The sequence below is a fragment of the Haemaphysalis longicornis genome, unplaced genomic scaffold (assembly GCF_048455015.1).
Source record: "Haemaphysalis longicornis isolate Haplotype H1 unplaced genomic scaffold, Haemaphysalis longicornis Haplotype H1 scaffold_2, whole genome shotgun sequence".
NCBI lineage: Eukaryota > Metazoa > Arthropoda > Arachnida > Ixodida > Ixodidae > Haemaphysalis > Haemaphysalis longicornis.
The window spans coordinates 221320196-221337550 of NW_027526295.1; the positions used below are offsets into that span (position 1 = coordinate 221320196).

General features: G+C 47.9%; 1 protein-coding gene across 1 annotated transcript in view; it reads right to left on the bottom strand.

Annotated features, from left to right (window-relative positions):
• Positions 1-5099: 5099 nt before the first annotated feature.
• Positions 5100-17355, bottom strand: part of LOC144167638 (vasoactive intestinal polypeptide receptor-like) — a 219616-nt gene continuing 207360 nt past the window's right edge. The window contains exons 2-3 of the mRNA XM_077696828.1: positions 9046-9202; positions 5100-5231 (exon numbers count right to left, since the gene is read on the bottom strand). Of these exons, the coding sequence (XP_077552954.1) occupies positions 5188-5231; positions 9046-9184 (183 nt within the window). The 5' untranslated portion in view covers positions 9185-9202 and the 3' untranslated portion in view covers positions 5100-5187. The remainder of the gene's footprint in view (positions 5232-9045; positions 9203-17355) is intronic.

Below are 17355 nucleotides of genomic sequence, written 5' to 3' on the forward strand. Positions count from 1 at the left end.
GCTGGTAGAGGTATACTGCTTCATACCAAAAGGATTGTGATTCCTGAAAACGTTATTCGTACACTTGAGTCTCCATCCATTTCTGTAAGACATTTGATCGCGTAACTAATATTTGCTTAATTGGAAAAACAATGTCATTACAATATTCAAATGAAGAGTTTAATGCCGCTTTTGGGGTGTCGTTTCGTACACAAAAGCAGCGTGTCCGGCCGAGATTAGCATCCGTGACCTTTCGTGTAGCATCTACAAAACACTGATTTGGAAAAAAAAGCTTCTGTGAGAAGCATCAAAGTCGGCCGTAACACAGAGACCTGTTTGCTTTCCGTGTCGTTATCTACAGTCGTCTACATCGTATGAGCCTGATTGATGAAGGAAGTTTAACCCCTATCAAGCCTCAGGGAATGATTCGTAATGATCCCCGTCAGCACAGTTTGAAGTGCTAGAGCACTTTTCCGGGCCAAATGGCCGCGTCCAGAGTTATTTTATGTGTGTGGGTGGGTTGAAATTCCCGCCGGAGCCTTAAAGGGAAGCATAAGTGAACTCTTCGAAATTCTACTTGACTGCACTGTGCACTTCAGTCCGGGTAATTTATTATTTTGCTTCTGTGCCCTTCGCAGACGCCTCCTCAATGACCATCCCCGTTATAACGTCACACTGTTTTGAAATGTGTTTTCATGCCTTTTAGACCTTTAAAAGTCTAATGTTCAGCCATTTATTGTGTGGCTAATAATACAGTTTTATTTGATCACTACCAGGTTGAACAGGTTATACCTGCTAGCAGTCTGCTCAGTCAGACCTCTGAACTTTGTAGTGTGACGTCATAGCTGACGTCAGAAGATCGATTCCCAGCTCGATAAATGCTATAGCGTTTAGTAATGTGGGGGCACGTAGCACACGTACCTACTATGTCTGAAGAGAAATAGAAAGGGAGAGAGAGAGAGTAATTTATTGAATGGAAGGAAAGCACAGACAGGTCGGCCTGATCATAGAGTCTCTAACCTGCTACTCTATGTGAGGGTGGGGGAACGGGGAAAAGAGCATAGATAGAGGGTAACAGGTATAATTATTGACATAGAGGTGAAAGTATAAGTACATACAAAATGCCTATGCCATGTACAGTACATGTTCAATAGTTCACCGCAACGTTATTAGCTGCAATCAAGCTGCTAGACCGCTGCTTTTTTAAGAATGCCAGCACTGCCTTGAAGGCTTTGTTTGAACACTGCAGGTCTGGCCGGGGTCCCAGCAGGAAGTCCTCAGACAATGCCCGATTGTCGAACCGGGCCGGCGACGTGGATAACTTTCCACGGCGATGCGCGTAGCAGGAACAGTTGCACAGTACAAGAGCGAAAACGCCCGTGTGTTCGAGATTTCAACGCACGTGGTTAAAATTAACCCGGAGCGCTCCACTACGGCGTGCCTCGTAGCCCAACTGTAGCTTCGGCGCGTTAAACACCACAATCAATCAATTAATCTTGTCGCTACACCCCTTGAGACTTGACGTAAACACGCGTATGAACACACTTCAAGAGACCATGCTTTAGAACAGCAAGGCCGGCTCAACCTTGGCAGTTCTTCCTCAAATAAGGCATGACGTATTCTGTCTAACTGGTACTAACCTTTACCACACGCGCGATCATCTCTGTAATGAAGCCGACGCTTGCACCCGCCGCGGTGGCTCAGTGGCTAAGGCGTTGTGCCGCAGAGCCCAAGGACGCTGGTTTGATTCCCGGCCACGGCGGCCACTTTTCTGATGAAAGCAAAAAGCGAAAACACCTGTTCGCTCGAGATTTCGGCGCGCGTTAAAGATCCCCAGGTGGCCAAAATTAATCCGGAGCCCTCCACTACGGCGCGCCTCGTAGCCCAGGTGTCGCTTCGCCGCGTTAAACCTCATAATCAATCAAGCCGACGCTTGCGCATGCCACCTGTCAAAACGTTTCGAAGCCGCGAGGGATGTCAGCGGGGAGCGGAGTCGCACGCCTGCACCCCACATACCAGTGTCAACACCTCCTTCCAAAATCGGTCTCGTGTCCACGACTAGGGCACCCGGTGACCGCCCCGACGAAGGAGACAGCCACGTGTACTTCAACGCACTCGTTTTTCCCGCTTTTTATTCTAGCCTTGATTTCCAGCTGTTTAGTTACTGTTCCCTGCACAATTTCTGGCCAGGCGATCCCGCTTGGAATTCGTGTATGGCAGCGTCGGCTTCTTTGGGCTGCCATGGCACCCGTGGGAATAGGATGAGGCGGTGGCGGCGACGGCTTTCATGATTTTGATTGTTCCTTTTCTCTTTCCTGGGGATACAATTCTGCGGCTATAAATCGGGAAGTTGAATCACCAACTACGAATACCTCACGAAGAGAACACTTCTAATGGTGGCAGAGGGTAGTCCAGTTCCACGCAAAAAGAAAGCATGAAAAACGAAGCAGAAAGGAAGCAGAAAGGAAGATTGACAACACAAGGGAAAAAATGCTAGGAAAATATTTCTTCAAAAGATAAAAAATGGGGGAAATCGATTCCTCTCAAGATTGAAAGTGCTGCTTGTGTCCCAGGAACGCATAAAAGGCTGACAGTGAAAATTAGGACAAAAAGAATTTAGGCGTGTTAAACCTTACTTCAGGTTGCGAAAACAGAAAAAAAGTTTCCCGGAAAAACTGCTTGCGAAGTTTGTAAAAAAGCCGTGGGAAGGTTAAAAATTGGGCCCATCTCCCCACGAGGGGGGACTCGAGTAAATGCGTCGTATAGGGGGTGGGTGTATTGCGTTAACGTTAGTGTTTGGGGGGTGGTGGTGGGGTGGTAGTGAATGTGTTAACTATTATTGCTTATTACTATAATTATTATTATTTCTTTCATATATTAATTATTACTTTCGTGATTTTGCGACTCGAGACCCCCCTCGTGGAGAGATGGGCCCAAATTTTCTTTTTTTTTTTTTGTGACGCAAGAAGTGAAGGCAAGGAGTAGGTTGTTGTAAGTCGTTATTTATTTATTTGTTGCTGTTGTCGTTGTATTGGACGTTGAGAACGACGGCTTCGTGGTCGCTAAAGTGTACTGTTAAGGGGTCTTCAAGCAGTGGTCGTGCGTTGCAGCAACTGGTGAAGACGAGATCGATGCAACTGCTGCCGTGTATCAGCAGCTTCTTGACGTAGTTTGAATGAGTCAAGGATATAAGGCGCGTTCGTACCCTTTGATTCTGTGTCGCTTTTGCTGCACAGAGTGTTTGCGGTGTTTTTGTGGGGCTCAAGTTGGGAGCGCATGAGTCGAACTAATTTGTTTCGCTCGGCGAAAAGTGGTGGATTGGTACTGGCACATTTGTTTATCCGACAAATAGTTTCTAGGTTTATGTTTCTGAGAGATCAGAGAGATTGCTTTCTACATACTGTGGTACAAGTCCGACTACGTGATGTCATTCCAGACTATGTAGTTTCAACTTCTGAAATGCGATGTGTACGTGTGCGTGGATTCTTGCGCGAAGTGGTGGATGCTTTTAGGATTTTAAGGGTTAGGTTTTCCTCGGAGTATTTGAGTAGTGTACCGCGGAAACGTTTGTACAAAGATATGATTGATGTGTGTCTGCCTGTTCCGGTTTATCGTCAGTTATATGCAGTGGGTTCAGGAAAAGATGTTCTAAAAAAAGTGAAACGAATGCCAGTACGTTCATCTGTTAAATCTTTCTTCTTTAAACTTAATAGCGCATGCTTCCGGTAAAACCCTGGCTGCAGGAAAAAGGACTATATGTACACCCATGGACACTTAACTGTAGACTATGCCAAAAGCTGGAAACAATTGAGCACATCTTTCTGGACTGTTGGGATGCGGTGTTTCACTGGGACATCCTCCAACGAACCCTGAAAAAAGACTTACCATTAACGCCTTATGGCATTCGCTTTTTGCCCGTAAACAATGATGGAGGCGTGCCCTATGATATGTTCATGGCACTTAGTCTGCATTCTATGTGGAAAACTCGCATGGCGGTTCAAAATGCCGAAGAGGATGCTCGCATAGTGCGAGAGTACTTCATTGAAAGCGTTGCTTATATAAGAGAAGTTTATCGAGTCATGCCGGAAGAGCCTGAGTGGTTACCCATTCTGGATGTTCTAGCGCAATTTAAGATGTTTTAAGCTACTCCCTTCAGCCGATTGGCAGCTGGAGCTAGTAATTTGTGTACTGAACAGTGCGTGTTGTGTTGTCGCCAAGCAGGCAATAAAGAAAAAAAAAGCTTTTGTGGCGCAGTGGGAAGAGCACCATGTACCTCGCGTTCCGCCCACAGGGTCGTGGGATCGAAACCAGGCGCCGATAACTATTTATTTTTTATATATAGTGTAGGGGGAGGGGTGCGGACCTGTTGTTGAGAGCGAGGAGGGTAACGTGATGCGGGAGAGGAGGAGTGGGGGAGAGGGCGCGCCTGCGCGCTGAGCTGTTGCGGACGGACGGCGGACGCTACATGTGAGTTAAAGAAATGCTCTGCATTTAAAAAATGGACGCATTGAAGAAAGCCAGATATGGCAGAGGTTCACTACTTCGTGCGTGGTCACCGCAAGATTATTCCAAGTGACAGGGATGCCATGCGCAGTAAAAAAAATATCTTTTGATTTTGCACATTTCTGCTCCACAAAGTGCTGGGTAAAAAAAAGTACCAAATGAGATGAGGCATGGTCCTTTGTTGCGCTGCTCCTATGGAGGTTGAACAGGGCGTCAAGGCTTCTCACCTTGGCGCCAGTTGATCAAATGGCCATTTGGTCAAATTGTCCGATTTGGAATATGCCGAACTGAGAATAACCATAAACTGTTTTTCTACTAAGTCCTGTATTTGCAAACAAGGGCTCAAAAATAGTACTCCCCGAATAAATTATACGAAAAGCTAACCCCACAAAATGAACGGAACCGTAGGTGGCTTGTGGTTCGAAATAAATAATTATGTTTCCTACGCTTCCCGCCTATATGCTCCTGTACAGTGTCGAAACATCATCCTGTTCCTTTTTTCGCTCGTGTTTCGATCCCGTTTCGCTTCGGTTTACTAGCTTTTACTGTCCAGGACGTTTATTAACCGCATGTCATTAGCTTGAACGCACTCCTTTGGTGCAAGTGCGGCGTACATACCAGCAAAGCAACCATGATCGGTCCGCTGACGATCCAGACAAAGACAAAGCTGCCATATCCACGCTAGCAGTAGCTGCGCATGCGCGACTACATGACCAGACTCCACGCTAGAACACAGAGCGCCAGCATTCCTGGGAAAGCAAAAAAAAAAAAGCCTTTTTGAGTGTGCCATTCGTTTGCTAGCCGCTTGGTGCTCGCATTTTGGCTATATCCCTGTGCAGGTGAAACAGTGCTGCAGTATCTTCGAAATGTAACGAGACGATTCGGCTCTTATTCTCCTGATTGTTTGTTGTAAAAAAAAGCTGCAAATAAAAGCCTCGAAAATCCTGCACACAGTACAGAAGGATTCGTAAAACCTTTTGCCACGTGTAAAGAAAAATGACGACGGAAATTTTGAGGAGGCAATCCTGAAGCAGAGACCGCAAGGCGTCGCGCTTCTGGTGCGGTTCCTGGACCTGATGGCATTATAGTTAGCGGGCTCAAACTCTTTGGTTAAGGGACAGACAACCGATTTTTGTCGCGTATATGTTCTCTAGCTCATATGAAAGCCAGCGTTTTATATAGCCCGGTAACCACAAGCAATTTCTAAACAAATTGTCGGAAATAATTTTAATTTGGTAGCAAACTTCCTGAAATAGGAAGGGTGGCGGTTCGCAGTGTCGAAACGTGACACTACAATATGTGTCCCTGTCACGTGACCTGCAAACCTAGCAGCTTCTGTAACTGCTGAAACGTTTATTTAAGTATCGAAAACCTTTTAATACAAGTATTTGTACAAGGTTAAATTGTATATGTATTTCTAAACATTATTTTGAAAATTTTAAAAACACGCCGCCCACCATCGCTGGGGTCAACGTTTATAGAAAGTATCTTTAAAGTTAACGTTGGCTGGGGTACTCTCAGTGTGTCTAACTGAGCCTCCATGCCCACAATCAGCGGCAGCGTTCAGTAAACAGACCCAGTGAAGGAGCTTTGACGATTCTGCCTGAGTCAGGGTGCGTTTGTTCTGCCAAAATATTTGATTTCAGTTTGAAAATACACCAATGGCAGCTTTAAAAAAAAAAAAAAAACGTCGCGCCCGGGGAGGATCGAACTTCCCACCTCCACAACGTTAAGCCAGATTCTAGCTATCGTCTATCCCAACAGATGGCGCATTCGTGCAAAATAGACCATTGCATTAAAAACACACATAAAGGAACAGGAAAGCCTGCGATTCAAACTTTTTTAGCTGGGGACAATTTTTTAAATATCTTTTTTCATTTCGCATACAGACAAAAGTATGTTGCCGAGCTACTCTATGCCATGGTTGCTAGCATTATTTTTGAGAGGGACACATACTGCTCGTAGATCTAAAAATTTCGATTTAAAAAGTTCTAGGGCGTTATCAGCAAAACCGTTTCTAGAGAATATATACTCGATAAAAATCGGTTGTCTGTCCCTTTAACGAGTCTGCACCCATCCTGCTGCCTAAGGAGCTTTTGCAGCTTCTACGTGGTCCCGCATAAGTGCCTACCGGCTAAGATTCTTCCACTCCCGAAGAAACAAGGCCTTGCTAGAATTGCGTTTGAATGATTTTTTTTTTTTCTTGTCCGCTCGCCTCTCCTCTTTGCCTAGAGACAAGCGCGTGGTGTTCCACAGGGGTCTGTCCTTTACTCGTACTGTTTATTACGCTTAGTTCGATCCCCGTGCATTCAGGAGTTGAGGTGCACATTCACGCTGAAAAATTGCTGTTTTTTCTCCGCAGCTAAGGATATTCACAGTATATATGAATTTCGCAGTCTCATTTGTACGCTTTGGAGTATTGAATACCGGTATGCACACGAATTTCATCTCACCGCTTTTCCCTCCCATGTCGGTATCGCAGCTAATCCCTCCCTCAGTAATATGAGAAAGGAGGCTCAGTTCATTTTCTCTCGTGGCTTAAATCGGGCGTTTTTTTCTCTTCATACATAACTTAACTTTATCTTTTCACTTAGAATATTTAGCCATTGTCCTGGCCCTTCGTAAGCTAGGCCCAGCTCAGCATTAAAACTCCCAACGACGGTCATCCAGTTTTCCCTACCATGTCGACCCCGAAAACCCCAGCCCTACTTCGAGCCCTAACGTCTCTACTCCTTTTTTATGTTAATTCTCTGTCCAAGGAATGCAGGCATCCTCTTTGATGACCCAGTGGTAGCTATTGCAGGTATGAGATTGGACGGCTTGGTGGGGAAGGTTCTTCTGCCTGTAAATTGCACTTTCGGCGTGGTTAAGTAGATTTTGCCTCCTACAAAGCACGGCTACCGTCACTCATTCAGATTCCGAGCCAGAGCACCTCCGGTTCTAATGGCAGTGCCGTACCATCTAATGGCGAGCTTGTGAGGTCCCTTTCACGAGTTTTCGCTATCATTTCCGGAAACTTACTTATTATTTGCACCGCTGTGGGCTGGCTTCTTTGTCGCACTGGGCGTCTTGTAATCAATAGAACACATTTTCTTCTCCCGCCGACACTCCTCCTTATACTACTAAGGTACTTGAAATGCTTTTATTCCTAATTTTTTCATTCGGTGTCAGAGTATTGAATTCCTGCTAAGGGGATATTTTCCGTGCCGCCGTCTTATTCACTGAACAATCCGGTCTTTTACTGAGAGAGCATCCATATATCCTGCCGGGCTTCCCTCTGTAATCCTGTGCGTGTTTTTATTCAATACCTGTGTTCTCATTTGTTCGTCTTCCTTACCTTTCCTTTCCTTTCTTTACATTCCTTCCCTTCCTCCAATTCTTTTCTTTCCTTTTTTGTCCCTCCTTTTTTTTTTGTTTTCCTTCCTTTTTTACTAGCCGTTGTCGTGTCTTATTTGCATGCAGTTCGAATCTCTTTTTTTTAAGGCGAAAGGATTACTTGATTACGCGGGCCAAAAATCCGACGTCGTAAACAATAAATGACAGACAAGATGGCTGGGGGCACGAAGCGAATAAAAGTAGACATTCAGTTGAAAAGAACGTTCTGTAAATTTCGGTCTGGATTCGGATGCAACTGAATGCCTCTAGAATGCAAGTCGAACACGGATCCCCAACTCCACCACGGCTCCATGGCTCTGACTGAAGGTGAACCTAGTGAAGGCGGTACTGTGGCGTTTTGCTTATAAATGTGTATTAGAGACACGTTCTGTGGCCTACATGAGTAATTTTGAGAGTAACAATTACAGAAGTAGCAATCTGGCGAGCAGCAAATTACGTTCCAGCTAAGTGCCCTCTTTGCTTGGCAATGCGAACACGGGTATGTTGGCATCGCCTTAGGTTAATATGACGTAATCATCATGCGGCCCCCACTAGAAGCTGGGATCGTACGGCACTGTCAGCACATCAGCACAGCTGCCGTGCTACCAAGGCAAACACGGGTATGTGTCGGCATGACGTCAAGCCTAAGGTTGCACTGCGAGCTTGAATGCTGTCAACCGGTGTCCGCAGCTTGACGTACAAAAATTTTGACTTTGCTTGGCACGCTCTAATGCTAAGCGCTAAGGCTATGTAACCTTATTAGGCCTAACTGTAGGCCTGACGAGGGTGATTTGTTACGGTGCTCAGTCATAGTAACAGAGAGAAGAAGATAATTACGCAAAGGAAGGAGGTGATGGTGACAATGAGAGGACACGTTCGGCAATCAGGCACATTTAGCATTCACTAAGTCGTAAGGATTGCTTAAGTGTCCCAGTAATTTCTTCCGACGTATCCTGCTTTCACGTACTATTATGAGTTTTCTGGTACCAGTAACCGCTAGGACTTCCTTGACTAATATTTATCCAGGACAGCTGTGTAAAACGAACCCGAATAAAAGCCTGAGAACCTGGGTCTAACGCGTACTGAACAAAGTTGAATCCCAGTCTAGGAAATCTGAGGGATACAGCGATATACGTAAAAAGAAAAGAGGGGAGGGGGTGCCATGTGAACAGACAAACGTCCTCTCACCCCATCCGATGACGTAGTACAGCTTGAAGGGCGCGTCCTGCTGGAAGACGGAGACGGCGTTACGTGAGTGCAGAAGCAGGCCTTCGACGAACATCCAGTTGATGGACGCCATGGCCGCGTACAGCTTCAGCGAGAGCATGCTCTTGCACAGCCAGTCCTGCACGAGACCCCGGGTGGGGAGTGCAAGTTGCTGGTGGCTCAAGTTGCATTACCCTAAGCATGCAACAATAGTGTTCATTCGCTCGGGAGTTACGCAATACGGCAATATCCAGATTGGGGGTGTTTTGCGCCAGTTTGAGATGGTAGTGACGAATCCTTTTTGTTAGACGCAGCAATTCAGACATGTGGCGAGGGTGTTGAGATTCCTAGAGACATGTCTGAGAGGGTAGTTTGCGATTCGGTACCCACGTTCCTACGGCAAACTGTCTTTGTTGCGGCGATAGAAGTGCGCGGATGACACCCGGCTGGCAGCTCCAAATCTCGATCAAAAACGTGAGGGGTGTTTCGCAACCAGCGCACGGTTTCACGCGCAGCGTTCTGCGCATGTTACAGTTATAAAAGCCAATTTAAGGTGTGCCAAAAGGTAGTAACGCCAATTCACCGATGGGAGCAGCGAGGCTGACAGTACGCTACTTTGTCACTGAAAGAAATGCATACAACATATCCTACCGGTGATGGCTTATTGGGAAGAAACTGGGAGACTTACTAAGCACCTCCAAAGCAAGCTTTGGTCAACACAACAAGTCGCGAACAAAAGAGTAATCGAAGTTAGGCTCACAGGTAGTATCGATAGTCTTGCATTTTGGAGCAACCTCGGATGAAAGACGTCGTAGCTGAGATAAGGAGAAAAAAGTTGATTTGTGCTGGGAATGTGACGCGGAAACCTAATAACGGGTGGACCACCACTGCAACAGAATGGCCACCGAGAGACGGGATTAGGAAAAGAAGAGTACTGATAACAACTTGGCGAGGGAGGAGATAAGGAGATCTGGAGACACGCAATGGATTCGGACAGTTAGACACCAGCGTACTTACTACGTCACTGTACGTGGTCCACTGAGGCCCCAATACAGCAGGGAAAGAAAGGGCCGCCAGCAGGATCGAATGTACGATCAAGGATGCCACCAGGTTTTTGCACACTCGTAGCATTAAAAACTGGAAAGACCTTGGACCACACAGAAAAAGGTTAACGCGATATCCATTTTTTGTGTGCAGAAGAAGCACAAAAATTATTCAAAGCAACCTCCTCGTTGTTTTTTTATGGAACATGCATAACACATCAATTTCCAGTCAGGTATATACAAGTCGGTGAAAGCGGTATGCTTGATCAGTGTGGTGTCGTGTTCACTGTAGGTGGGCGATGAACTGAGCACGTGATAGCGGCATGGGGGTGACAGAAGACAGATGTTTCTCTATAGCCAGCGCACGAAGCCGGAATTTTTTCGAAATGCATTTCTGTGTTCTCGAGTGTCCCATCGTCATCACTAAACCTTCAGCGGGCTCAAAAATTATACATTAAAATTTCATCCCGTCTACGGAACGTGATAAGTAGAGTTCCTGTACGCTTCGCCAGAGTTTCGCGTCTGATTTCCACAAGCCGCCACTCCGCCACTTCCATCATCAAAGGAAAGCCCCCTTTCATGGCAGCGCACAGAACTCCTTTTCCAGTTGTGCGCAGGTCAGCGGTTGCGGCTGCTCCACGAAGCGGCCGGCAGCACACGCTTGCGCCGACTTCGCACCGCCGCTGGAACCGGCGCGGTGGCTATTACATGCGCGACGGGTGGCTTTCCCGCACAACATTGGAACTCAAGATGGCGGGCGCCCAACTCTGCTGCCCGAAGGGAGCTATATACAGCGAGAAAAAATAGGACGGTATATTTTGAATAATTTACACTGGGGGGGAATTTTTGGCTTTACATTTAACGACTTTGGTGCTGGGTTGTCTAAGTCGCAACTCTCTCGCCAGACGAAACATTCGCCACTGACACAGTGATCATAATACAGCTGCAGGTCACTGTAACACTGTAACCAACCATTGGGTTGTGCCCATAGCAACGCCTTTTCGGAGACAACGATGGCCGAACGCGAAGCTTTCTCGTGGCGGATTCTTTGGTTGTCTAGGTTTTCTCAACCGTTTTGACCATGAGGAAAACAACGCAAAAAAATGGCCGCCTATCTGCTCCTTTCGTTTGCAAATGCCAACAAAAGACGATAGTCTCTGCCGACATTTGCCGAGTATATGCCTCCCTTTGCTTTCACGCTCACCTCTTGTGCTGTTCCTCTTCCGTCGCGCTCCTCCCAAGGTAAACACACTAAAGGTTTGCCCAGGTGTATTTAAACTTACCGCGTTCCAGTGCTGGCCGGGTTCCTCGATGCCAGCGCTCCATTACGGCGGAGACGCGGATGAATCGAGGCGCCCCACTTCAACGTTTATAGAACCGCGTTGCCCTAGTCCACGTGCGTTCCAAGTAGGACGTGGAATCTATCTAGTGGAACCTTTCGTAACTGTTGGCGCTTCATTTTTGAAAATACCGCAACAAGCTTTAGTGGCGCGGGCGACAGCAGGGGACAGTCTGAATTTTTTTCTGCAGTGAATGTAGTATTTATTTAGCGAAAATCAAGCATCTATGAATTTTTTTTATAAAGGAACACTGTAAATATCCCTTGTGTATTAATTATCTTTCTCATATTTGCGCTGTCTTGTTCTTGTTCAACCATGTTGACAAGTATGGACATATAAACCGGACTTAGACGTTTAGATTTGGCTGTGAGTATATAAGACTATTGCGCAGGTTCCCTTTCGCTTTGGTCGGGTGGCTGAATCGAGTCACAGACAGACAGACAGACAGACAGACAGACAGACAGACCAAAATTTCTGGGTTGAAGTAGCCCAAGAAAGACTATCGCCTTTAAAAAGAAAAGGATCAATCGTATAGAGGCCGGGTTCATAACGCGAGGGACCCTGGTTCGATTCCGGCCACTTAGCTGTTTCAAAGCAAGGCTTTCAACCTCTACCAGCAAGCAGTTCTTTCGCGGCGTGAGGAACAATAAGGGGTGGGGGGTGGATTTACTCACGGAGCACACTGTGGATGGCGCGGAGAATTTACCCAGAATTCCCCGCGCGGAGGAGCGTGGGCGGGCGCGTCGGCTGTACGGTTTTGTCGTCTGCTTTAGCGACGGTTGTTTTGGGCCTGTTTTAGCGCAGCTTCACGTCCAATGCGGGCTTCCTTCGCACGGCTTGATTAACTTGTTCGACAGCACCCCCTGAGCAACCCGGACGCGACGGACTTAAGGGGTCATACGTCAACGATACCTTAAGGATTGGTTTGAAGGAAGGGAGAACAAAATGTAGAGACCACGTACAGACATCTGGCCGCTAGACAAACGCTATTTTTTGCGCACTGCTTGCCATAAATGGGTATCCGTTTTCTAAATTGATGAATACCAATTGCGTTGTGTTTTAAGAGGTATTACAAAAGGCGTAAGGAGCAACTCGTCCTGATAAATAGCGATTATAAAAGTTTCCACATATTTCTAGCAATTCACAAACTTACTCAGCTAACTAGTTTAAATCGGCATAAATAGTAATCACTAAGCTCCCATGCCGAATAGTGTTGGTGTCTGCGCTTGTGTTGCGAGGTGGTGTAGCCCCGAGCTAGCACATCTGAATGGCTAGGTTCCGCTGTCTCACCCTTCGAATGACGCTCCTCGCCGTTTTCTATCTGCCGATGCACGGCAGGGCTACAGCGGCGGCTTGCGTCGCTATAGCCCGGCCGTGGCTGACGCTGTTGCGTTCGGGACGCCGCCCCGCGAATTCCAAGTAACGGCTGGCACAATCTCTTGTTTCACTCTTTGTAGAGCCACGTTTGTGAATTCAAGTGACGTCGCATGGGGAATTGTTGTGGGTGTCGTTTAAAGCTTTGCTGTCCAACCACCTTCACAGCATGGATTGTGTGCTGTGTGTTTACGCCGAGACGCAAGGGAAACCCGAGCCGACGGCGCGCAGCCGGCGGCTCGGCCCGACGCAGGAAATACGAGGGCGCGACCCGGGGAGGGGAAGCGAAAAATAAAGGCACTCTCAGACTGAACGCCAGACGTGTCGGCTGTATGTTTCTCGCGCTCCGCGAACACTACATGGTGGCAGCGTACGTTCGAACCTGCTACGAAGGCACCGATGGAGGGGTCGCAAGCCCAGGAAGGAAAAATGGCCATGTCCAGTTTTCAATGCAAGCCTCCGGAGGAATTTACTTTCGCAAGCCCAAGTGAGTGGCCGCAATGGAAGCGGCGTTTTGAACGTTTTCGCATCGTGAGTGGCCTCGCCTCGAAATGCGCGGTGGAACAAGTCTACGCATTGGTCTACTTTATGGGCGACAAGGCAGAAGACATCTTTGCCTCATTCAAGTTGACAGAGGAACAGAAGAACAGCTACAACGATGTTTTGCAGGCGTTCGAGAACCACTTCGTAGTTCGAAGAAATGTCGTGTACGAAAGAGCGACATTCTTCAGAAGAGAACAGCGGGAAGGAGAAGGTGTCGAAGAGTTCGTCACTGAGCTACACCGACTGGCCAAGTTGTGCAGTTTCGGAGAACTGCATGACGAGATGATCCGGGACCGGATAGTAGTGGGCATCAGGGACCGCAAGCTGTCTGAACGAATGCAGCTGGATGCGGAGCTTACCCTCGAAAAGGCCACCAACATGGCGCGACAGTCTGAAGTCGTAAAAGAACAAGCTGCTACGCTCCACGGAGATAAGGAAGGAAACGTGGACAGAGTCGTCCAGACTCGTAAAATGACTGTACCTCCAAGAAATCGGAAGGGGTCTGCAACACGAGACAAGAAGCCGCCTGAATCCGAAGCAAAGCAGTGTATGTTCTGTGGCTACTCGCCGCACACTACAGGGAAGTGCCCTGCACAAACCGCGACGTGCAACAAGTGCCGCAAAAAGGGACATTTTGCCCGTGTCTGCAAAGGAGGAGCATCGGTCCGCGAGATCGTTAGTAGCAACGATGCATTTCTCGGAGCCGTCTCATCCAGCTTCGACGACAAGTGGATGGCTACTGTGGACATCAATGGGTCGCCCGTCACCTTCAAAGTTGACACTGGAGCTGATGTGACTGTGATTCCTGTGAAAACGTACCGGAGATATTTCAGGGATCTTCATCTCCAGAAGCCAGACAAGGTTTTGAAGGGACCCAATGAGCGACAACTTCCTGTTTCCGGCATGATAACGGCAGACATGTCATACCGCGACACGTCGATGAAAGGAAGCATCTACGTTGTGGATGGTCTTCAGATGCCTCTCCTGTCAAGGAAAGCTAGCGAAGAACTAGGCATTGTAAAACGTCTTGATCAAGTCATCATTCAGAAAAGCGAAGCTGTCAACCCACAGGGTGAGTTTCCCAAGCTGTTCTCCGGTCTTGGTAAAATTAAGCTCGCATACAAGATCAAGCTTAAAGAAGATGCTGTACCGTTAGCGTTGACCACTCCTCGAAAAGTTGCCATACCATTAATGTCGAAGGCCAAAGCAAAACTTCAAGAGATGGTTCAGCTTGATGTTATCGAGCCAGTTGAGGAGCCAACAGAATGGTGTTCTGGAATGGTCATTGTTCAGAAACCTGACGGAGATGTACGCATATGCGTAGACCTGACTGAGCTAAACAAGTTTGTAGAGCGAGAAGTTCACCCTCTGCCTGTCAGTGAACATGTCCTTGCGCAACTTGCCGGAGCCCAGTACTTCTCCAAAGTCGACGCCAATTCAGGATTTTGGCAGTTTGAGCTTGCGGAAGAGTCTCGAAGCATGACCACGTTCATAACGCCATTTGGCAGGTACCGGTTCAAGAGACTACCGTTCGGAATCAGTTCAGCGCCTGAATTCTTCCAAAGGAAGATGTCACAGTTTTTGGATAACCTGGAAGGCGTCGTGTGTAACATGGATGATATCCTGATCTACGGCAGGACACAAGCAGAGCATAACGCCCGTCTCAGAGCGGTTCTGGAAAGGTTACAGAAACATGGCGTCACGTTGAACCGTGAAAAGTGCGAGTTCAATGTTCAAAGGGTAAAGTTCTTGGGACACATCGTTGATAACCAAGGAATTCATGCCGACCCGTCAAAAGTGCAGGCTATCATTGACATGAGACCACCATCAAACACTCAGGAGCTGAGAAGGTTTCTCGGAATGGCAAACTACCTGATGAAGTTTGTCCCGAACATGTCAGAAATAGCTCACCCCATGAACGCTCTTCTAAACGCGAAAAGCGAGTGGGTATGGACCTCAGCCCAACAGAAAAGCTTCGAACTGCTGAAGAAAAAGCTGTCTGAAAGTCCAGTTCTATCAGTATTCGACCCAGAGAACATGACTGTAGTTTCAGCAGATGCCTCATCGTTCGGGTTAGGTGCAGTTCTGCGACAGAAGCAGAAAGATGGAGTCTATCGACCTGTAGCGTACGCATCCCGTAGCCTGTCAGAGACAGAAAGGAGGTACGCTCAGATTGAGAAAGAAGGCCTTGCTGTGACCTGGGCATGTGAGAAGTTTCAGGAGTATGTCACTGGATTACAGTTTACCATTGAAACTGACCATAAGCCGTTAGTTCCGATTTTCATGTCGAAACATTTGTCGGATATCACTCCCAGTCTACAAAGGCTAAAAATGCGCATGATGCGTTTTTCCTATAAAATGACACATGTGCCGGGCAAGGACCTTGTTGCTGCTGACGCTCTGTCTCGACAGCCGCTACCTCACCGAGATAGCACTGAGCTTGAAGAAGAAGTTGCATGCTACGTTAGAAGCGTAATTGCCAATCTTCCGTCAACTGACAAGAGACTTGCGGAAATTCGACGAGAGCAAGCGGCAGATCCAATTTGCAGCAAGTTGAGCAGCTACTGCAATGATGGATGGCCAGACCGCAAAGAGCTCCCTTTCGAATGTAAAGATTATTGGCAGCACAGGTCAGACATAGCTGTTCAAGATGGCCTTCTCATGAAAGGATCAAGGATTATAATTCCTGGGCCCATGCGCAAAGAAATACTCGCGAATATACACCAGGGACATCAAGGAATTGTTAAGTGTCGAGCAAGAGCCCGAGAGTCGGTATGGTGGCCGGGTGTATCGACAGAAATCGAAGAGCTTGTTCGCCGATGTACACAGTGCGTTAAAGAACAGGGATACAGACGTGAGCCGTTGATGCCATCTGATTTTCCCGATCGACCATGGCAGAAAGTTGCCATGGACATGTTTCACTGTGGAGGGAAGAACTACTTGCTTGTGACCGATTATTATTCAAGGTATCCCGAGATCGCCCTGCTTCCGAGTATGACAGCGCAAGAAGTTATCAAGCACGTGAAGTCTATTTTCGCAAGGCATGGCACGCCTGAGACAGTTTTCAGCGACAATGGACCTCAGTTCAAAAAACTTGATGGCTCTGCTTTCCGCCAGTTCGCGGAAGAATGGGGCTTCGAACACGTAACATCAAGCCCCAGGTTTCCGCAAAGCAATGGCTTCGTTGAGGCAGCCGTGCGGATCATAAAGAAGAGCCTACAGAAAACGGGGGACAGTTATGTTGCTCTTCAGGCGTACAGAGCCACGCCACTTGCAAATGGCTTTAGCCCTGCGGAGTTGTTAATGGGACGGCGTCTGAGAACGTCTGTTCCGGCAGTGTCTAGTTCGCTAGATCCCGCTGTTGTCGACCATACAGCGCTCCGGGCGTGGGAACTGCGCCGAGCAGCCCAGCAAAAGAGAAACCACGACAGAAGGCACGGGGCTCGGATCCTCCGTGATTTAGAGCCGGGAGAAACTGTGTGGATAAAGAACCAGAACAAGACTGGAACGGTGCTTTCATCGGCGGGGTCTCCGAGGTCTTACATCGTGGAGACAGACACAGACCAACTGAGAAGGAACCGAATCCACTTAGCCCCAGTCCCTGAAGGTGAGGTTCCAGACTCATCGAATGAATCAACGCCTGGGAGAAACCCGCCAGCTTCGCAAGATGCAAGGAGACGTGAGGTGGGAGAAGCGCCGGTTTACGACGACCAAAAGCCGCCAGAAACAAATGAACCCCAGAGAGAGAGAGAGAGAGAGAGAGAGAGAGAGAGAGAGAGAGAGAGAGAGAGAAACTTTTATTCTGTTGAGCCCCTTGCGGGAGGCCCAGCAGACAAGGCGTTGGAGTCTCAGCGGTGGGCCTCAGCCGTTGCCTATGTTTCCAAGCCCCCTCACCTCAGCGACCCGTGTGAGAACGGCCAAGTCCCCCAATCCCGCACGCCCCGACACCCCGGTGCCCTCGTGAGGGCGGGCCACCGGTGCCGGCGCGCCAG